Source organism: Rhineura floridana, chromosome 18 (genome assembly GCF_030035675.1).
Source record: "Rhineura floridana isolate rRhiFlo1 chromosome 18, rRhiFlo1.hap2, whole genome shotgun sequence".
NCBI classification, from domain to species: domain Eukaryota; kingdom Metazoa; phylum Chordata; class Lepidosauria; order Squamata; family Rhineuridae; genus Rhineura; species Rhineura floridana.
In genome coordinates, this window is record NC_084497.1 from 11,360,907 (window position 1) to 11,383,302 (window position 22,396).

Sequence of the window (22,396 nt, forward strand, 5' to 3'; positions counted from 1 at the left end):
CTGCCTGGCCCTGCCCCACGTTACTCCCCCTGCCTGTTCTTTCTGCTGCATCCTGCAGATGAAGACCCCACCGCCCAGCTGGACTTCTCCAACTACGCTTACGAATACGAGGCGGACCCCTACGGTGCTTATGAACTGACGCCACCCAGCAGCAGCGCAGGCGCGCAGGAAGGCAGCCAGCTCCAGGGATGTGCTGCGGCCCCTGGGAGTGAGCGGTGAGCAGTGAGTCGGGCTTCCTCCTCTGTCCGGCCAACGACGACAAGAAGAAAGGCAGCCAAAGAAAGAAAACCCATTGTGTGCTTTGCCGTTTGGGTTTCAAAATGCCCCCTGGGCCACATTGGCGAGATGATGCAAACAGTTCTGCCAGCATCCAAGGCCTTGCTTGTTGCAGGGAAGCCTAGGATGAATCACAAGCAGGGAGGGGCAAATCTGTCATAGAATCGTAGGTTAGTAGAGTTGGAAGGGGCCTGTAAGGCCATCCAGTCCAACCCCCTGCTCAAGGCAGGAATCCAGCAGGGGGCTGTCCAGCTGCCTCTTGAAGGCCTCCGAGGTTGTTGCCTATTTTCAGTTTCTCTTCAGTTCCTCATTTTTTCCCACCTATAGTTCAGCATGTTAGTGCAAATTTCTCCTAATGTACATATTTTATATGTATTTAAATCTAATGTGTGTAATTTAAATACATACATTAGATATGTATGTCTAATATGCACACTTTTTTCAAAGCAGTTTCCCCCAATATAATGAATGGGTTTTGTAATACAGATTATGTGTCCTTACGACACTTCATCCTAGTGTGTGTGTTTCTGCGGTCGTTACTTTGCCTTGTGGAATTCAGAGAAGTGCAGATGGTGAAAGATGGCCGCGGTTCGGTTTGCGTCTTGTCCTGGAGAACTGCATGGAACTTTCCCCACCTCTCCCTTTCCCCGCTCCCCCCTGCTTTCTGTTTTCTTGTAGAGCTCCCCCCCTCCCCAACCCAACAGGGGCAGCCCCACGGCAGAGTCCGACTCTGGCCTGGTCTGCCACACCTCGATGTCGAAGCGAAACCAAAGACCAGCCCTCCCACGGCCTTGGCCCACAGCTCTGCAGTGCTGGAGCTGGAGGGCAGGCGAGCCCCTTCCAGCTTGGGCCCTGCTTCCCAGCCCGCCTTGCAGCAGCAGTGGCAAAGAGGTGGGCCAGCTGCCTCCCTCCCCCCAGCCATCCTTGCCTCCCCCCCCCCAGCCATCCTTGCCTCCCCCTGAAAAGTCCGGCCAGAGGACAAGAGCCCCCAACAGCATCACCTTGCGAGGGTCTCTCTCTCTCTCTCACACAGAGCCACTATCCTCACTTCTTTTTTATCATGGGGGGGCAGAAGGCTTCTGTCTGACTGCCTACATTTATGCCTCCTCTCCCCCCCTTCTTCCTGCCCCCCAGCCAGGGCTGCTGTTGATGGGGCAAGAGTCAGCTCTAGGCGTTTCACTCCACGGTCTCTCTCTGTGCTGCCATCCTCCCTGGCCACTGGGCCATGCTTGCGGAGGCCGATGGGAATTGTAGTTCAGCAGCACCTGGAGGGCCAGAGGTCCCCCACAACTGCTTTAATCCTTGGAGGAATTTTGGGGTTTCTGAGTCCCACCGTGTTTCCTAGAGCAGCTACTAGGAGCTGCCTTCCTAGAGGGACTGTAAGGAAATCTCTCTTTCGCTCTCTCACTCCTTACATTTCTGTGCAGTTTCTCCCTCTTCTTGGCTGTTAGTGTGTAAATCTAGATGCCCCAGTTTAAAAAAAGAAAAACATCTGTGACTTGAGCAAGGGCAGGAGGAGCTGAACTCTGGCCTTGCTTAAGAGAGTAGCTGGGGATTGTCTTCGAAACATGAGTGTCGGAATGGGGCAGCTGCTCCCCCACCCCCCAGATGCACCCTAACTTTCCCAAGTTTCACTTTGGTTTTTTTAGAAACAAGATTTAAGTTTCTAGGATGCGTAGAACCTGAGATATGAGACAAAACGTACAGGCACTAATCTCATTTTTGTGTGTGCGAGGAGCTACCCTCCTTTCTGCTGCTCCGCTGCCCCTCCCAGCATTTTACTTTACCACCCCACCCCTGGAACCACACACATGGCCATCTCTGCTTCCAAGGGACCAGAGCTCCAAGACCCCAGGCGCTGACCCTCGCCCTTTCCTCCTCACCCACCGCCAGGCTGTTGGGCCGGACTCTGCCTTGGGAATAATACTCAGAATCGTCATTGTGCTGATATTTATTTTAAAAGCGGCCGCTTCATTCGCCCAGCGTGAGCTATTTAGTTAGACACGCACACACTCTCGCGTCGGGCATCCATGAGCCATTTGCCTTCCTGGCAGGCTCAATTTATTCTGGCTCCCTCCCTCCCTCCATTGTTGCTTCTGCACTTTGTGCTGTGTGGATGAGATGGGGAGGTAGCCCTCGTTCCTTCCTTTTGTTTTCTGCTGCTCAGTAGGACAACCTGCTCCCCCATCAGCTTAGTCACAAATCCAAGCCACGCAGGGGTGGCGTTTACTTTCGTGGTTCAGCACAATCCCTTGTATGAGTGTCTGGGGAGGGGGGCAGGCGAAGAAGTTTGATTTAGATATTGATAAAAATATTTTATTAAAAATTGATGTCTAAAACTGTCTCTGTCATTGCTTCCCTAGAGCAGATTTCTGGGAGCAGGAGGAATGGAAGATTGGGGGATGGGGTGGGGAGAAACCAACCAACAATTATGCTTTGCACAATACAAAATGAACCTATGGAACTCACTGAAACAAGATGAGGGCTGCAGCAAATCCATAGTGAGTCTCTCTCTTGCCAACCTTTTGAAAGCCACACTGGCCCTGGGCACAGCTGAGCCACAGGGAAAGGGCCACGCCGAGAATGGCTCACTGGAGGGGGGGGGGCTTTTCCTGCCTCTCCTTCTGCTATAGGTGGGGCAGAGGAATGAATGGTGATCTTAACCTTTGTGCATTCAGCTAGTTCCTACCCACACTCGCCCGTCTCTACCCTCCCTCCAGGCAAAAACACTCAAGGATGGTGCAAAGCCGGGTCCAAGAGGGGATCCGAGGGCCACATTTAGCCCCCAGAGCGTGCGGTTCCTCCTTGCTGGATTCACGGGCGCTGCCTGATGGCCATGAGGAGAAGAAAAACCAGGGCAGAGCCGTGTGTCCCTCTGATTTTAATCCGCTGTATCCCCTTCAGAGGTGAGGGGGGCGAGGGTGGGGGGCCATTTCCCCCTTTGCCTCCCACATTATTAGAAACAGCCACGCACCCACAGCCCACCTTTAAAAACCCTCTCCAAGGGACTGGGCTGCTCCACTGGACCCCTTCTTTGGGCTCCCAGCAGGGGAGAAGGGAATGCCTCTTCTACCCACCCCTTTACACCAGAGACTGAGAGTTCTTGGTGGGCAGGGTCTCCTTGCAGGTCTTCAGGGAGATGGCAGAGCCTTTGCGGTGTTGGCGCCCAAAGAGCCTCCCCTTCACCTTTGCCCGGAACTCTTCCGAGACGTAATAGTAGATGAAAGGGTCGACACAGCTGTTGCAGGTGCTGACAGCCAGGCTGACCATGTAAGCCACGTAGAGGGTGCTCCGGACTTCGAGGCAGGCGTGAGAGTAGTGGAGGAGGAGGAGGACGTGGCTGGGGGTGTACAAGGCCACCACCGACACCAGCACCAGCGCTGTCAGCTTGATGGCTGTGGCATACTTCTCCCCCTTGCCCAGCAGCACCCAGAGTGTTCCCCCGGAGCAGAGTGCCAGGACCAGGAGTGGGGCCAGGAAGCCGCAGGCGAGGAGGGTGAGGAAGTAGTGGTGGTAGTACGTGGCGTCGTTCTCGTAGGGCAGCGCGTCATGGCACAGGGTCCGCTGGGTGTGGAGGAGCGGGAAGGACTGTCGGAGGAGGGCCAGGGGCAGCGTGAAGAGGGCGGCCATCGCCCACACCACGGCGCAGGTGCTGACGGCAAAGGCTGTGCTGCGGCAGGAGCGGGCAAAGAAGGGGTAGGCCACAGCCAGGTGGCGATCCACGCTGATGCAGGCCAGCAGCAGCAGGGAGCAGTACATATTCCCATAGAAAGCCACTGTGGTGAAGCGGCACAGCCCCTCCCCAAAAGGCCAGTGGTTGCCCAGCAAGTAGTATGAGATCTTCAGCGGCAGCAGCAGCCCGAGGAGGAGGTCGGCGGCTGCCAAGTTCATCAGGAAGATAGTGGAGGGAAGCATCTCCACCCGTGTGGCCAGCACCCAGAGCGCCAGGGCATTGGAGGGCAGCCCCACCAGGAAGATGAGGATGTAGAAGACGGGGAGGGCCGTGGTGATGAGCGGGCTGTCCAGCTGAAGCCAGGCGGCTGCAGGCAGCATCAGGAAGACGGTGTCGTTCCGGATGATGGTGGCAGAGGGCATGGCACGAGGGCACAGACCCGGTGGCCAGGTGAGCTGGACATCGGCGGCGTCAGTTGTGTTGGCAGTATAATCTAGGAAGGCAAAGGGTCCACTTAGGAGTGTGACTTGCCAGCAGAAGGAAAAGCAGCAGAAATACTAAAGGTCCAATGGTGGGGTGGTAGATTGTGTTGTTAGCAGTAAAGCATCAACCACATGAACCACTGGGGGGGGGTGTCGATAGACAGAAAGGCAAGCTATTCTTCCCTCTGTAGATTTCTCCTCTAAACTGTTTGTTCGCTTTGCAGGCTTTGCTGCTGCCCTTCCCCCTTCTTGTTTTTCTCAGTAATGACTCACTAAGTGCAGGGCACATGGTTGCTTCAGCATGTATGACTTTACTTATTTGTAGTAATGAAACTTGTTTCTTTATTTCTACCAGTCTTGACAGACCAGTTATTTCTGTGCTCTGCTGCAATATATGTCTGTCAAAAACTCTTAACATGTTGGCCTCTAGTTCCCATAGTCAGGATGATATTAGAAGAGCCAGGGCCACCACCAGAATGCATTGGGCCCTCCAAGGCAGTGGCAGTGGTACTGCCATCGCTGTCAGGGTCTTAAATAGGCCCAGCCCCGTCAGCATACTAGCCCACTGTGTGCACACCTGTCATCACCCAAGATGGGGGGGGTGTTGCCTGGGAGGGTGGCTGTGCTCCAGCATCGGGTCATGGGGCAAGCATTCTGTGACCCAATGCTAGTGCGGATTGCAGAGCAGGAGCTACACTGGCCCTTGGCCATTGCCCAACCTGGCTGCCCGCTGGTGCCAGACCTGAGAAGAGCCCTTCAGCAGGTGGATGAGGCCAAAAGGGGATCCCTCTGGGATATTCCTTGTAAACTGCTTAGTGGTTTTATGTAGAATTAAGTGCTATGCAACTTTTATTAAATAAGTAAAGTACACAAGCAGGACCTGAGTGCAAGAGCAACTCTCCCCTCTTGCAGTTTCTAGCAACTAATATTCAGAGGAATTACGGCTTACAATAGTGGAGGTTGTCAGCCAATGACAGCCTGATCCTCCTCTCTGAATTTATCTAATCCTCTTTTAATCTAATCTAATCCTCTTTTAAATTTATCTAATCCTCTTTTAAAGCCACCCAAGTTAGTGGCCATCACAGCCTCTTTTAGGAGTGCATTCCATAGTTTTAACTATATGCTCTGTGAAAACAATACAGTGATTACTAGAAGCCAACATGGATCTGTCTCATTTGTTGATCGGGTAACCTCCCTTGTAGACTGTGGGAATGCTGTGGACGTAATATATCTCGACTTCAGCAAAGCGTTTGACAAAGTATCGCATGATATTCTGATTAGCAAGCTAGCTAAATGTGGGCTGGATGGAACAACCATCAGGTGGGTTCATAGTTGGCTCCAGAATCATACTCAAAGAGTGCTTTTCAAGGGTTCCTTCTCAAACTGGGGGGAGGTAGTGAGCGGGGTACCGCAGGGCTCAGTCCTGGGCCCAGTGCTCTTCAACATTTTTAGTAACGACTTGGATGAGGAGGTACAGAGCATGCTTATCAAATTTGCAGATGGCACAAAATTGGGAGGGATAGCTAATACCTTAGAAGACAGAAACAAAATTCAAAGTGATCTTGATAGGCTGGAGCATTAGGCTGAAAACAACAGAGCAGTACGACAATGGAACAAATTACCTTGGGAGGTGGTGGGCTCTCCGACCATGGAGGCCTTCAAGCGGCAGCTGGGCAGCCCCCTGCCGGAGATGGATTCCTGCACTGAGCAGGGAGTTGGACTGAATGACCTTATAGGCCCCTTCCAGTCCTTCCTTTTGCCTCTCCTGAGTCTCCCACCATTCAGTTCCGTTGGCTCTCCTAGAACCGTTGGGTTGTAGTAGGATGGAAGAGGGAGGAAGACATCACCCATCCTCCCTTTCTCCATGCCATCCATAAAGGTTGTACACCTCTATCATGTCCCCCCCTCCACCTTACTTGCCCTTTTGTCTAAACTAACAAGCCTCCCCCCCACCATGCTCATTTTGGCTGCCCAGCTGTGCTCCCAGGAACAGTTGGAGGGCCCGAGAGATTTCCCCAACCCTTGACGCAGAGGGAGGCTATGATGTGGGGCAGAGCAAACTCCCCACCCTGCTGCCTTCTCAGATATCGGCAGATAAATCCCTTTCAGGCAGAGTAACCCTCAGCGCCAGTTCTGGTTGTGTGCAGGCCGTGGGAAGCCAGCTCAGTGGCAGAGCCCCCCCACTGCCTCCCCCAGCAGCACAGGCTCCTGCCTTGCTCTCAGCAAAAGGGGGCTGCCAGGGGGGGCTTCCCTGCTGCTTACCATCATAGTAGTCGTAAGCCGCTGTGGCCGTCCATGAAAGCAGCAGCAGCAGCAGGAGGCGGCTTGGCTCCGATGTGCCCAACTCCATTCTGTGCCTCACTGGTCACATTTCCTCCCAGCCGTGGAAGGGAGGCTCTGCCACTGCGATGACATCCCATTTCCTGCTGCAGCTTCTTAACATCAGGAAACACCAACTTCCCCCCAACAACCACCACACGACTTGCATGTCTCCGTGACAAATCTTGTCCTTTGCGAAATCCACAGAGAGGAAAAGGGCTGGCCTGGCATCCTCCAGCGTTTCTCAGGCCTCGGCAGAAAGAGGCAAGAAGAGCAATCTCCCTCCACCCCACCACAAATGAGTCCTTCAAGGACTGTGGCGTAATTGTAGCTCGAGCAAGGCTGCAGCTCTGTGGCAGAACATCTGCTTTGCATGCAGAAGGCCCCACTTTAGATGAACCAATGGTCTGAAGCAGTATAAAACAGCTTCCTATTTGGATCAGAACCATGAGGACTGGAACCTTCCTTTTTAAGGCAAAGAGCATTGCTCAATGGCAGAACATCTGCTTTGCACGCAGAAGGTCCCTGATCTAATTGTCAGCATCTCCAAATAGAGCTGGATGAAGACTCCCTGTCTGAAGCACAACAGTGCTCTAGATGGAGCAATGGTCTGATGCTGCATAAGGCAGTTCCTTACAAACACACTCCCCAGCCAACCTTGGACATCCTCCTTCGTGCGGAAGCAGCAGATTCCTTCTGTTGTGCTTTGGTCCGTCATCACACTCTCCTCCCCCTGCTGCCCCCAAATAAATCACTTCTAAGCAGGGCTGTGCATATGTGGAAGCACCCAACCCCCCCCAAACAAACACAACACCTTGGTGCTGGATGCAGCTGCCAGACTTTGAGGCGGCTCAGCCTTGGTTTAAAAACGAGCCTTTGGCAATGCCGGCTGACGGCAGGAGCCAACGTTTCGTGGGGGGAGCCTCAGGAGTGCTGCTGGGCAAGCCTTGCAAAAGGCTTCTTCAGCCAGCGGAGGCTGAAGGGAACCTCTTGAAGAGCACAACCAGTTCCCTGCTGGGCCAGGCCAAAGGGGGCCCATCCAGTCCAGCCGCCTGTTCTCCTTGCAATGGCCAACCAGACGTCCATGAGGGGAAGCCCCAAGCAGGACTCCCGCACTCTCCCCACTTGTGAGGCCCAGAGCCACCCTGCCTGGACCCACAGATCAGCTCTTGTTGACCCCGGCCCTTCCTCTTGCTGAGGGAAGATCACCAAGAGCAGCCACCAGGAAAGCCACAAGTCTCAAGGACCACGAGCTATAAATACAGAGCTGGCCACCATCTGCTGATAAGTGCTAGGAAATGACATTTGGGGGGATGAGGGAAGGGGAGAAGAGGCTATTCCTGGCACTTGGGAGCCAGGCGGGGCTGAACCTGGGAGCTGCACATGGCCACCCGAAGAGCACGTTCTTCTAGAGAGCAGAGTGCTTGTGGGGCAGTTGTGGCTAGGGCAGGGCACAGCAACATTCCCATAATGCTGACCTCGTTCAACAGCTCTAAAATGGCCAGCCACTGAGCCACCCCTTGTTGGAATAGGCAAATATCCCATGTACCTGTTCACCATGATGTAACTTCCTTATGGGTGGGGTTAGTTACCTGGTTTCCTCCTTCCTTTGTCCTGGAGGATTTTTGAATATTCTCCATTGCTGATCAATCCACCATTGAGAGAGGCTGCATGGCAAATGATGCTCTCTGCTGAGAGCATCAATACCAAACACCAAAAATGGACTGAGACTTTTCTTTCATCTAAGCTACAGCCTATGTTTCTAACATATGAAGAGGTTGTGAGTAAATGTTTTTATCTTTTACCTAAGAAGATTGTGTCTATTGTTATTTATATAGAGAAAGGTGGGGCTGGTTACATTCTCACTCTGCTGCTTGTGTTTTTATATCTCTGCTAAGAAATAGGACCAACCAAATTAGTTCCTATTTCTCTCTGGTATTTTTATAATACTGAACATAATGTGTTTCCCTGTAATAGGAAAAAGCCGCTTTGTGGGTTTTGGGGAGCGGCTAAATTGGATCCCAAACTTTGCATCCTATTGAATGAAAGGCAGAATGTGAGACTTCGTTTGTGGATTTAAGAAAGGCTGTGGTCCAGACTCCTGTTATGTTAAACCTTTTTTCCTCTTTTGCCATGAGTCTCAGGGTTCTGCTGCAGAAGTTCTCTGTCGACCTGGTGGCTAAAGGATACCCTCCTTGGAGTACAGCTTTGCTTGTCCAGAAGTCTGGGGACTTGGTGCAAGGACGTTCCCTCGCTGTGTTGGTCCCCATTCTGTGCATTCTCTCCTGCTATACAGAAAAACTCAGTCCCTTCTCAATGTCAAACTTCCTATGGAACTATTCTGCTAACCCCTCCTAATCTGGTCTTTGAATGCTGTCCCCCTCTCAACCCTGCTTCCCTTCTACCCCTTCCTTCTGATGGAGAACCTCATTCAATCTCTCTTCATGATTGCTTGCAGGTCATTGAGCATCTTTCCACCCCTTGTCCAGATCTTTGTGACACTCCTCTGGATAACTCTGATCTTATCCTTTCCACAGATGACACAGGAGCTCTCAGAATTGGCTATGCAGTGTGCTCTCCATATGAAGTCCTAGAAGCCGTTTCTCTACCAACTCTTTGGTCTGCCCAAACTGCAGAGCTCATAGCTTTACAGAGAGCCTGCACTTTGGCATCTGGTTGCTCTGCTAACATCTATACAGACTCTTCTTATGCTTTCAAGACCTGTCAATTCATGGGTCAGATCTGGTCACACAGGATTTTTGACTTCAGCTGGCACACAAATTTCTCATTCAGCTCTTATTTCAGCTTTACTGTCTGCTCTTCAACTCCCTGATTCTGTTGCCATCATGCACTGCTCTGCCCACACCACTGCTACTGATCCTGTCAGCTGTGGCAATCACATGGCGGATGCTGCTGCTAAAGCCGCTGCTTTTAGTGCACCCCCTTCTCCCCACCTTCCTTCTCAATTGACTCTTCTCCCTTCATCTGTTCCTGAATTACCAGAACTTGCTTTGCTTCAAGAAGCTGCCCCAGAGCATGAGAAAGATCTTTTGGTCCGCTTTGGCTGTCGCTTACATCCTGACTCTGTCTGGAGGGATGTCTCAGGCCGCTTTGTAGCCCCACAAGCGCTTCTTTTCCCTCTCGCTCAGGTGACTTATCACTCTTCTCACCTGAGCAAAGGGGGGATGCTATTGCAGATTTCAACTTTCTGATTTGCTCCTAGGCAGGTGGCATCCACTCGCTCAGTGTGTTTACAGCACAATGTTGGTAAACCAGAGCGTCCTCTTACTGGCACCACTTCTTGGGCCTATGGACCATTCCAACATGTTCAGCTGGATTTCATTGAAATGCCAAAATGCCAGAATTACAGATATGTATTGGTCACCATCTGTCATTTTTCTGGTTGGGTAGAAGCATTTCCATCATGACATGCAGATGCTGCAGCTGTTTCCCAGGCACTGCTTAGACACATCATTCCTTGATTTGGCTTTCCTGTCCAATTAAATTCTGATCAAGGTACTCACTTTACAGCTAAAGTGGTACAACAGCTTTGCTAAGCCTTAGGCATTCAATACAAATTACACCCCCCCCCCAAATCATCTGGTTTCATTGGACACTTTAACCAGTCTTTGAAAATGACATTAGCAAAGCTGTGTGCTGAAACTAACCTATCTTGGCCAGATGCGCTTTCCCTAGTCCTTATGGGGATGCAAAATACACCAAACAGGAAACATCGATTGACACCACATGAAATTCTCTTTGGCCGCCCCATGAGAGTGGGAGTGGCTCGCAGACCGGCTCACTTACAATCCCTATTGGAAGGCCAGGAAGAACTCCTGGTCTACTGCACTAATCTTCCCAAAATGTTGAGAACTCTTTCCTCCCAGGTCCAGGAAGCTGCTCCTGTCCCTCTAGTTGTGCCTGCCCACCAGTTTCAACCTGGCGATTGGATCCTGGTTCGTGAATTTCTGAGAAAAGATTGCTTTCAACCTCGATGATCGGGTCCTTTCCAGATTCTCTTGTTGACCTTCACCACAGTGCACATCGCTGAGAGGACAGCTTGGATACACGCATCCCATTGTCGGAAGGCCCAGCCGCCAGATGAGGGCGAGAGAGGCCAGCCGGATCGTGGCGGAACGCCAGAAGGAAAGACCAGGGGAGAGGAGTCCCTTCCCAGGGACCACCATCCGTACCATCTGAGGAGAGGTCCCCGCCTTGTCAGTGAACTTCGTGAGTGAGATCCTATCTACCTGGGAGAAGTTAAGACTACGAGACCAAAGAGTGTCTGAGAAGATGACAAACAACATCTATCTGTTCTAGAGCCAATGAGGTGCAACCCCTTCAGCAGATCAGTTCCCCAGATTGATTTTGAGCTTGTCGAAGTAGCATGTGGCCCATTGGACTCTTTTGGACCTTCTCACACTGAGGTGGGGAGGCCAGTGACTTGAGTTGCTAGAGAAAAGTGGAGCATCATTGCTGTTTGCTTGCTATTTCTTATAATTGCAACTATAATATGGCTCCTGCGGGAGTTAGGCTTGCTTCCCTAATACTGTGTAGCCTCTTTGGTATAGGACACCCAGATTGGAGTAAGGACACATACCTAAGGCTAATGGTCAATCTCGCTAGAGGGATGAACAAGAGTACGTGCTGGATCTGTATGCACGCCCCAACTTATGAAAAAGAAAGTAACCCGCTGGTTGGGGTCCCTCTAAATTCAACTGGTCTTATGGTGGAAATGCTGTAGATGTCATCTATCTAGATTTCAGCAAAGCGTTTGACAAAGTCCCCCACTACCTTTTGATTAGCAAACTGGTCAACTGCGGACTAGATGGAAATACTGTCAGGTGGATTCACAACTGGCTGGAAAACCGTACTCAAAGAGTGGTCGTCGGTGGCTCTGCTTCGGACTGGAAGGAGGTTTCGAGTGGAGTGCCACAGGGTTCTGTCCTGGGGCGATACTCTTCAACATCTTTATCAATGACTTAGATGATGGGGTGGAGGGAAGCCTTATGAAGTTTGTGGATGATACAAAACTGGGAGGGATAGCTAACGCAATGGAAGACAGGAATAAAATCCAAAGGGACCTGGATAGACTAGAAAATTGGGCTGAAATTAATAAAATGACATTCAATAAAGACAAATGCAAGATTCTGCATTTAGGCCACAAAAACAAAATGCACGGGTACAGGATGGGAAATACCCAGCTTAGCAGTAGTGCGTGTAAGAGGGACCTTGGAATTGTTGTGGATCGTAAGTTGAACATGACCCAGCAGTGTGATGCTGCGGCAAAAAAGGCAAACGCAGTTTACGATATGAGGAGGGCATTAGATAGGGGAGAATTCACCTTTCTTGTCCTCCTCGATCTCTCAGCAGCTTTTGATACTGTCGACCACAGTATCCTTTTACATCGCCTGGAGGGACTGGGAATAGGAGGCACTGTACTGCAGTGGTTCCGCTCCTTTCTCTCCGATAGGCATCAACAAGTAGCATTGGGGGAGGAGGTTTCAGACCCTTGGCCTCTCAATTGTGGTGTGCCACAGGGCTCTATCCTCTCTCCCATGCTATTTAATATCTATATGAAGCCGCTGGGGACTATCATTAGGAGATTTGGGCTGCAGTGTCACCAGTATGCACTCAGCTCTATCTCTCGTTTAAATCCTCACCAGAGTTGGCTGTGGAGACCATGTCCAAGTGCCTGGAATCCGTGAGTGGATGGATGGGAAGGAACAGGTTGAAGCTGAATCCTGATAAGACCGAGGTGCTACTCGTGGGGGACAAGGGAAGGTTGGGAGATATTGACTTGATGTTCGATGGGGTGAAACTGCCCCTAAAGGACCAAGTCCGCAGCCTAGGGGTTGTCCTTGATTCCAAGCTGTCCATGGAGGCTCAGATTTCGGCAGTGAGCCGGGCAGCTTGGTATCAGTTACACCTCATACGTAGACTGCAACCCTACCTCCCTGTTCATCAGCTCCCATTGGTGGTACATGCCCTGGTCACCTCTCGTTTGGACTACTGTAGTGCGCTCTACATGGGGCTACCCTTGAAAACGGTCCGGAAACTACAACTTATACAAAATGCGGCGGCTCGACTACTTACAAACTGTCGCCGCCGGGAGCACATCACCCCAGTGCTGTTCGATCTGCACTGGCTCCCAGTTGTTTTCCGGGCCCAATTCAAGGTGTTGGTATTAACCTTTAAAGCCCTACACGGTCTTGGCCCAGTTTATCTGATGGAGCGCCTCCAACGCCACCAATTATGCCGCCCGACAAGATCAGCCACACAGGGCCTTCTCTCAGTCCCACCAACTAAAACAGCTAGGCTGGTAGGGACTAGAGAGAGGGCCTTCTCAGTGGCGGGCCCCACTCTCTGGAACTCCCTCCCATATGATCTTCGACATGCCCCTTCCCTGAATGTATTCCGCCAGGCCTTGAAGACCTGGCTTTTCAGACAGGCCTTCGGGACTTCCGGGGAGGGTTAATCTTTTTGACTAATTGCCTGCTACTCTGAACTGTCACTGTTTTACTGTTTTATTGTTGTACTGTATTTATTATGATGTATTTTAATTGAGTTGTACGTCGCCTAGAGTGGCCATTGGCCAGATAGGCGACTTATAAATTAAAATTATTATTATTATTATTATTATAGTTTCCAGGTCGAGGGAAGTAATAGTCCCACTATATTCTGCATTAGTCAGGCCTCATCTGGAATACTGTGTTCAGTTCTGGGCGCCTCATTTTAAGAAAGATATAGACAAGTTAGAGCGGGTTCAGAAGAGGGCGACGAGGATGATAGCGGTATGGAGAACAAGTCTTATGAGGAAAGGTTGAAGGAACTTGGCGTATTCAGTCTGGTGAAGAGAAGGCTGAGGGGTGACATGATTGCACTCTTTAAGTACCTGAAGGGCTGTCACATAGAGGAGGGTACAGATTTGTTCTCTGGTGCCCCAGATCTAGGTCTAATGGTTTTAAGTTGCAGGAGCGTAGATTCAGATTGGACATTAGAAGGAACTTCTTGACAGTAAGGGCAGTTCGGCAATGGAACCGACTGCCTAGGGAGGTGGTGGGATCCCCTTCGCTGGATGTCTTCAAGCAGAGGCTGGACAGCTATCTGCAGGAGATGCTCTAGCTGTGGATTTCCTGCTGTGAGCAGGGGGTTGGACTCGATGGCCTACAAGGCCCCTTCCAACTCTATGATTCTATGATAGAAATCTTAGATGCATGGCTCAAATGTGATGAATCCTTGAAAAGTCTTGAGACTACTCAGTATGTGGCTGTGTCCAGATGGACAAAAGGAGAACTTTGCTTACAGTTCTTGGGGAAAATGCTTGTTGAAAGTAGCCAATGTGAATGTGTCCTTCATTGAACCAAGGCTAAATGGAGTCTCAGCAATTCCACAGGGCAGGTAATGAAGGACAAGAGGAGGGTAATGAAGCTGCTGTGTCTAGCTCTTGGGCCCCAGTGGCACTCATATTATAATGAAATCTGTACCCAAGAAGAAGCTGCTGTGGCCATGTTTATGTATGGCAAGGAGGCGGAAAGACAGGATGGGTTTGCCCCCATCCTTTCTCCCCCAATTGGAATAACACATAGCAGTTATTGGTGGATCTGTGGGCAGAAGGCTTGAAAAAAAATTACTTGCTAATGCGAAGGGAACTTGTTATGTTGGACTCCTGGCCCCTGGAATCAGAATCATGGACACCTTCCCTAAGGGCCTGATATGGAATTATTGAAAGGTAGCCCCTAGCCATAAAATCCTGGAAGCGTATAAAGATCTTAAAGCTCCAGGTAAGTTCTGGCTGAGAGGTATCTTCCCCTTTTATGGGGCAGTGGCTAACCATTTAGACATTTTATGAATTTGTACTCTGCTCGAGAACTTCATGAATGAAACTGCTGGTGCCTAGAATGCTGCATCCACATTGTTGATGGCTCTGTAAATATCACTGGATCCATCGAGAATATTCACCTATTGGCATCTCTAGGTGGCAATGTTGTTGGGTATACAACTTGGCTCAGAGATGAACTTTCCTTGACTGACTTTGTGGTGCATTCACTTGTAGCGGCCCCTAGTATTGTGGGTGGCCGCCCAAAAGGGGGTTTATCCGTCCTAGTTACAACCAAACTTGATACTTCCATCTCATGAATCGGGGACCTGGATAACATAGTGCTGGCTTTATTACTTAAATTTTCTCGTCTTACCTTGTTGTTAATTAATGTGTACATTCCTCCTCTTTACAAGACTGCTGAGGTTGAAGATACCTGGAAAAAGCTGGAGGGGTTTATTAGTAAACTCCTGAGTGACTATCCAGAAGCCCCGGCCTTAATAGCCGGAGACTTTAATGCTAGGACTGACGCTAGTGACGAAAAGCTGTATTCGCATTACCAGCCCCTTCCGACAAATATAAAATTGGAGCACCCTCTTCCCCTGAGACAATCCTAGGACCAGAAGTATAATCTCGCTGGGTTACACCTAATACAGCTGACCAATTCCCTTGATTTAGTGATCCTGAATGGATCCACAAAGGGTGACACCAGGGGCAAATTTAAATTTGTATCCAACTTGGGGGCTTCCACTATTGTCTATTTTATAGTTTCTTATACACTTTTCAACAGGGTGTTCTATTGCAAGGTGGGGATGAGAGGTGACAGTGATCGTTTACCACTGTTTCTGTCTCTCATGCTCGGAGTTCAAGCAGACCATTTGGAGTGCGAGCCTATGCTGAATTCACTGGTAGAACACGGATTTCTACGTATGAAATGGTCTCCGAAACTGGGTGACACCATGCTAAAATTTTTCCAGTCTGAGGAAGCTTTTTGCCTGCGCGAATCTATACTAACTGTGCAGTCCCCAGACGTAGCCCTTGGAACTTGTCACCTCTATTCACCAACTCCTAACTCCAAAAATTACCAGAAGGCTTGGGACTTCTTATCCCAACTCTAAATCATGGTTTGACCATGAATGTGTCACTCTAAAGAAATTACTTCTGAGTAAATATCAAACTTATAGATCCCTAGATCTACCCTCCCTTCCCGAGGAGTACCTAATTAAAACCTAATTAAAAGCCCTAATTAAAATAAAAAAAACAACATGCTAGGAGGGAGGAGTGGAAAAACTTGATTAACGCAGCTAGAACAAGGAACTCGTTCGCTTTTTGGAGATTGGTGTCCAGGGGCGGACAATTTGCCGCTCCAAATGCGGATTTCCACATTCCACCTAATGCATGGGAATCCCATTTTAGGATGCTTTTCTCCACGCCCCTTACTAAAGGCTGTTCACAAGTGAAGACAAATAAGCCAGAAGTGCTCCCGAAATGGTCTACAGTTTCTGTTTCGGAGATTGTTTCACTTATTGACCAACTTAAAACGGGTAAGGCCCCAGGAAGCGATAACGTGCCCCCTGAACTACTCAAGGACAATGTGGACTGATGGCCCCCGCTTCTGGCTGCTCTTTTTACGCACATAGATAGAACAGCATGCATCCCTGAGGACTGGTTGGCTATCGTAATCCCAATTTTCAAGAAAGGGAAACGCTCCAACCCTGCTAATTATCGCCCAATCAGCTTACTCAGCATCATCAGTAAGCTTTATGCCTCCCACCTCCTCAATAAATTCCAGGAGTGGCTTGATACTGAAAAAAGTTTAGATGAGGAACAAGCTGGCTTCAGGGCAGGACGCTCCACCCTTGACCAGGGCCTGGTCTTACAGCACCTTGTGGAGAAGTACATGTCTCCATCGGGGGGAACTCTGTATGCAGCATTTATTGATTTTAAATCTGCTTTCGATTTGATCCCCAGGAACAGACTATGGGACAAACTGAGGGAATATAATATAGACAGGTGACTTCTCCTTCTGATCGAGGGCCTCTACGAGAACACCTATCTAAAGGTCAGGTGCAACCATGCGGGCCAGTTAACCGCCCCTATCCCGACAGACAATGGGGTAAAGCAGGGTTCCGTTCTTGCGCCATCACTGTTCAATTTTTATATTAATCCATTAATCAAACATCTTGCTGGGGAAAATGCTCACCCGCCTATATTGGCGGGAAGACCACTGTCGTCCCTTTTGTATGCGGATGATGCCGCTCTCCTGTCTTTAACATGCGTGGGTTTACGTCGCCTTCTGAGAGCACTCAGTCTCTTTTGTGAGACAGAATATCTTACAATTAACTACGACAAATCTAAGGTCATAGTATTTACCCATAAAAGACTTAAACATCGTTGGAGACTGAATAATCACCTGATTGAACAATTCCCCCTTGGGGATCACCTTTCATTCCTCGGGTTCTTGGAATTTTCATCTAAGAAACGCTGCTGCAAGTGCGCAGAGAAGCATTAGGGCGCTTCTCACTTTTTTCTTCTCTAAGGGGGGTCAATATATCCCTGCAGCAATGCTGGTCTTTAATTCTAAAATAGTACCACAACTCACAATTATGCACCCAGGGTAACTATGCCCCCCCTGGAAGGCGCACTATCCAAATTTATCAGGAACATTCTAGGTCTACCTTTTTGTGTGCCAAATGTTGCGTTACGTTGGGAGTTAGGTACCTTGCTGGTTGAGACTAGGGCTTGGGTATACAGCATGAGCATGTGGTTAAAGTTAACCTTCTCCCCTCTGGGACTTGCCCCATTAACTCTCACAGATCCATATCAATCGGGTTGAAAACGTGCGACGAACTCTAAATTGCTGTCTATGGGTTTCTCATGGCCAGATATACTATGACTGGGATACTTTAAAGCTAAAGAGCTTATTTCTTTACGTATTAGGGACATGGAGCTCCAGCACAATATGAGCCAATTGTCGGCGTTCAACAATATAGGGCCCAGTGTAAGAGCACCTGTACCCGCACCCTATTTAACTTCCTTAAGCATCCCCAAGTATAGAAGGGCATTCTGTCTGGCCAGATTCAACGTTCTCCCCTGGAGGGGAGATATAAGAAAGTACCACTAAAAGAACAGGTCTGTATTTGTGGTTCTGGAGCGATGGAAGGGGTAGAGCATGTCATATTACATTGCTCCTTTTATACAGACCTTTGCACTTTGTTTATATCTCCTTGCCTTTTAAAAAGATTCAGACCTTTTGAAGGTGCATGTTTTACTTGACGACCGTGATCCATTCTTTACGGATATGGTGGCGAGATTTTGTGTGGTGGCCATGGCACGCAGAAAGAGCTTGGCCCAAGCATTTTAACACTTGTAACTATTTTGTACCTGATCTGGTCAATGTGTACAATCTTATTGTTTTAAATTTGCTGGTCTTGTACTGAAATAAACAAATACAATGCCTTATACATCTTGATTAATTGTATGTTGTTTTGCTTAAAGAGCACCATGCAGAAGACCACCCACGTGTTAACACCAGTTGAAGTGAAGCAAATGTACTTAGAACCTGATGGAGGAGAAAGAGGAGGTGTTATCTCTCATGCAAATTGGGATGAGACTCGAAAAGAGTCCCATAGGGGGGAGTGAAGACTATTCTGATTGATCCTGAACAATTCTGATTCCATTCCCTGTAAGCAGGGGGGGTCACGCAGACAATAGTGAATAGCACTGCTGTAATAGAGTGAATATGTGCCAAGGATACTGATATCGCAGGAATGCATAGAGGAGGAGGGTTGGTACAGGGGGCAGCACATCACTGTAGCACTTTAGCTTAGAACAATTAGGTGAAACTGTTGCCACGGTCATGACGAATGTGGGAGTATATATCTGTCTGTAACTGACCACCATTTTAGTTGAGTTCTGTCCTTTGCTCCAGCTAAGCGCTTGGCTGAATAAACGACCTTAAACCAGGCTTTGGCTTCATTCTTAAATCTCCTCCAAAAACAACCCAGTCGTAAATTAATTTGGTACTCTGGTTAAGATTATGGGCTTAAAATCTTTCTTACATTTGCTTTCAGTTCTTGTCTAAATTTGTTGTAGGGAATGTCTACTTTACAGGTTAGTCTTTAACCATTGATGGCCCTCATATACAGAACAAGCCTTTTCTCAGTCATCTTAAATCTTGGAATGTATGTGCATGTTATTCCTTTGCACCTGAATTATTAATAATTTATCTGTGTTTTAAGGGTTAAAGTTTCCATTAAAAGGGACGGAACAGTTTACATTCATCCCAAATCTGTCAATGTTGAAGAGACAGAGTTCCATTACAACTGGCTTGTTTACCATTTGAAAATGAGAACAAGCAGTGTAAGTGAAATTTATTTAGTGCTTAAAACATAAATGTGTGAGGGTATATTTTAAGTAGTCTATCCACAGTCTGTTCTATTGAAGCAATTATAGTCTTGGTTTGCTTAATTAGTCTGGTCTATCGCCAGCCCCCCTAAGTGCGGTCATTTCTGGAGTTTGCATGGGACCTAGAAAGGACAAGTCCAGGTTGAGAGATGGTAACACCTTTGACACTTTACTGTTCTTCTGTGCTGTCCATTCTGCCCCCTCTTCCTCCTGATGCCTGCTCTTCACAATTCCTTAAGATTCTCATGCCCTCCGTTTTCCCCCTTGTGATCCCATGACTGTCATTCCAAAATGGAGGAGTGTGGAATGAGAGGCATAGCCCATGGAATGGAAGAAGAGTTTGTCTTTTTACAGGCCTGGTGACAGCATGTATTTTAGCTATAGCTTATACCCACTTTCTAATAAAGGAAAAACAATACTTCTTTATTTAGCACTTGTTCATATATAATGCTGTTCAACCGATAAAGGAGTGAACTCTTCTGCAATGTTTAGAAAGAATTGCTGTGGTTTCACAAAACCTTGAATATTATGTATTTTTCAACACTCGCCACATTTTTAGTATTTCACTCAAGATGAAGTTCATACAAACATTTAAAATCAAGTAATTTGAGATCTAATTTTCAGTATGCGCTAGAACAATCTCATGCCGTATTTTGAACGTAGTAACAATAGTGGTTGTTGCGCTTAATGTTTTCTTTGTTACAGATACACCTGTATGATTGCACAGAAGTCTCTCCGTACTGTCTTTTGTTCTTTGGGGGAGATATTTCTATCCAGAAGGACAAAGATCAGGATACAATTGCTGTGGATGAATGGATTGTCTTTCAGTCTCCAGCAAGAATAGCACAGCTAGTGAAGGTGAGTATGCTGCACATTTTCTTTTCAGCTTTTCCTCTAAAGAGACAGTGGCTAAGTTCTTGAAACAGCTTATATAGTTTTATAAATACTGTATATTACAAATATGATTCTGTTCAATCTAACATTTGTTGCCATTTCCTATTACGGATAAATATGAAATATTTCTTCAGGTGTAAGTCCTTTTCAGGCATTTCATTCTGGACAGAACTGTCAGCACAGAATTTAATCAGAAGTGCTCTTTCCTCACTCCTTCCTGGCACTGGGGATGAAGACGTAACAGACAGGGAGATATTGCATTTATTTCTGTATGATATGTTCCTGGTCTACTGGATCTGTTTTCAGATAAAAAAGAGCTTAAAGTAGACAATCAATGTTCAGATAAGCAGTGTACAGCCCTGTTCATTCATTTCTCCCATCCCTGCATTGAGGAGGTAGGCAAGGACCCTCAAGCACCATAATCTGATATCGAGCTAAGAGCTTTCTCTGAAATGGAACAATTAAGTCAGAGCTGTAGTTTAGTGTTGGGGAAGAAGTACAGTAAGAGTTTAAAATCTAGAAAGCTTTTCACTTATTTATCAGGTACTAACCAGGTGGTTAAATCCATATTGAACTTATGTGATAGCAGTTCAACAATCATTGGTTTATTTTATCTGACATTTCTCACATTAGTGTTTTCTTATTATATTCCAGTTGTTTTTATTGTTATAATTAAAAGTGCTATCAAGAGTATGCTTTCTGTAGTGATCCTTTGGAGGATATTTGAACTAAAAACAAACTTCAAGGATTAAAGGATGTATCCAAACTATTGGGATGTATCCAACTGTCATACTTAACTTAGGCCTATTGAAACTAATGGACAAAACTAACTTAGTCCCATTAACTTCAGTGCATCTACTCTCAGTATAGCTTAGTTGGATACAGCCCATTGACTGCTCAGGTAACTTCCTTTTGATACCTGTGAGAAACTATTTCCTTTCCACGTGCAAAAGTGGATTATACAGTGCAGTTCTTGAATAATTTAAAACAGATAAAGCTGTTCCTAAAACAAGTCATATTTAATTTGGTAGAAAAGAACTAGTTAAATTTTCAAGAGGTTTGACATTATGCTTAGCAAAAACACAGAGTAATGAAAAATTGGAACACTTTATTTCCAAGTATGTATCAAGTTTCGATGTTACTATGGAAAAGTAGGGAAACGGTCAAAACTTGCTGCTTTTAGTTTCTTTACAAACCAATGTCCTTTTTTCACAGGATTTGAAAAAAGAATTGGATGACCTTCTACAAGAGAAAATAGAAAATCCACAGCCTGTGGACTGGAACAATACTAAATCAAGGGACACAGCAATGCTGACAGCCATTACAGACTTAATCACAACACAGGCGAATGAAACTTGCAGAAACTCTGCCTCCCATTTCCAGAATGGACTGTTCCTTTTGCTGCTGAAGAGATGAAAGCTGTACCAGTTTTTTTGTGTCAAGTTTATCTGGGCATCTTGGAATTCCATTTTTAGTAGTTTATAATGGCTCTGTGTATATGGCATTCAATGTATAAAATAGCTGTTTGCATAGGTGCCAGCGCTGCTTGTCGTATTGCATTGCGTTGTGTGCGTCTGATCACTATATGCTGTTGCTTGAGGACTGTACTTTTTTTTGTCAGGTAAAAGCTGGATGAAACTGAAACTGAACTGAAAACATTTTTTGCATTCTGCTATTTACACTATTTCTTTGCCAACTGTGGCACTGTCACTTTAAAAATTGGTCATAAATAGTAATTAAAATCCCCTTTTCTGCCATTACCCTTTAGTTTACATTCTGCTGAGAATTTTGGATGAGTTACTATTAAGTACACACTTCTGAGAATTAAAATGGCCTATAAAACTGAATGAAAGCCATCCCCAAAAGAGGTGTAAGGGCTGGTATGTGGAAGGCATTGACTTATTTTAAATAAATATGGTAGGAAGAAGCTTACGAAATGTTCATTGTTTAGATCTTTTTAGGTAAATATATGCACTCAAATCTAGCAATGAAGCATGAAATAAGAAATCATATTTGTTGATGTCAGTACCTGGGGTTGCAAACACATGCCTGTTAGATATTCTAATACCTCTTAATCAGCTATTTGGGACAGGAGCAGGATTTAGTCTCTCCCCTTGGCAAATAGTGTCATTTTGGATTGGGGCAGGAAAACACGAATAGACCCTTTCATTCCAGTGGGAGTAGTAGGCACAAACCATGCACTGAGTAGCAGCCAGAGTTCCATTTCAATAACGTGAATGCAGGTTTTTTTAAACTAAGAGCTTCTTTTTAGAAATACTTAATTGAATATGTGACTTTACTAGTAGTTTTCATTTGTGCAACATTATTGCCAAGAGTATTACTATATTTATGTAGAGTCTCCTGCACAGCCTGAAAGTGGCAGCTTCTCTTTAATGATTGATTTCAAGTTACTCAGTGGAAAACATAAGCAAATACAAAGCATGTCTTAAAACTGATGCAGACTCTATGTGGCTAACTGAGGGGTCGCCAACCTTTTTGGACCGGGGGCATATTTTAGATTTTGTC

General features: G+C 47.3%; 2 protein-coding genes across 7 annotated transcripts in view; one reads left to right on the forward strand and one right to left on the reverse strand.

The window, feature by feature from the left end:
- The window catches only part of CPAMD8 (C3 and PZP like alpha-2-macroglobulin domain containing 8), a 77,251-nt gene extending 55,143 nt beyond the window's left edge, over positions 1 to 22,108 (forward strand). For 4 of the 6 annotated variants that reach the window (XM_061601159.1, XM_061601161.1, XM_061601160.1 and 1 more), the window contains 4 exons: positions 59 to 215; positions 18,811 to 18,931; positions 19,682 to 19,834; positions 21,086 to 22,108. In XM_061601159.1, coding sequence (XP_061457143.1) covers positions 59 to 215; positions 18,811 to 18,931; positions 19,682 to 19,834; positions 21,086 to 21,286 — 632 coding nt within the window. In that variant the 3' untranslated portion in view covers positions 21,287 to 22,108. Of the gene's footprint in view, positions 1 to 58; positions 2,572 to 18,810; positions 18,932 to 19,681; positions 19,835 to 21,085 lie in introns of those variants that run through there. The other 2 variants (XR_009759496.1, XM_061601164.1) reach the window with 2 other exon arrangements.
- F2RL3 (F2R like thrombin or trypsin receptor 3) lies at positions 2,158 to 6,853 on the reverse strand. The gene is made up of 2 exons (XM_061601167.1): positions 6,694 to 6,853; positions 2,158 to 4,442 (listed from the first exon to the last, which is right to left on the reverse strand). The coding sequence occupies exons 1-2, from the start codon at positions 6,779 to 6,781 to the stop codon at positions 3,358 to 3,360; spliced, it is 1,173 nt and encodes a 390-aa protein (XP_061457151.1). The 5' UTR covers positions 6,782 to 6,853; the 3' UTR covers positions 2,158 to 3,357.
- Positions 22,109 to 22,396: the final 288 nt, after the last annotated feature.

Coding starts and splice junctions, on each gene's coding strand:
- F2RL3 (XM_061601167.1), bottom strand. CDS start 6,781: ATGGAGTTGGGCACATCGGAGCCAAGCCGCCTCCTGCTGCTGCTGCTG. Junction 4,443..6,693: donor GGCTTACGACTACTATGATG/GTAAGCAGCAGG, acceptor TTGCCTTCCTAG/ATTATACTGCCAACACAACT.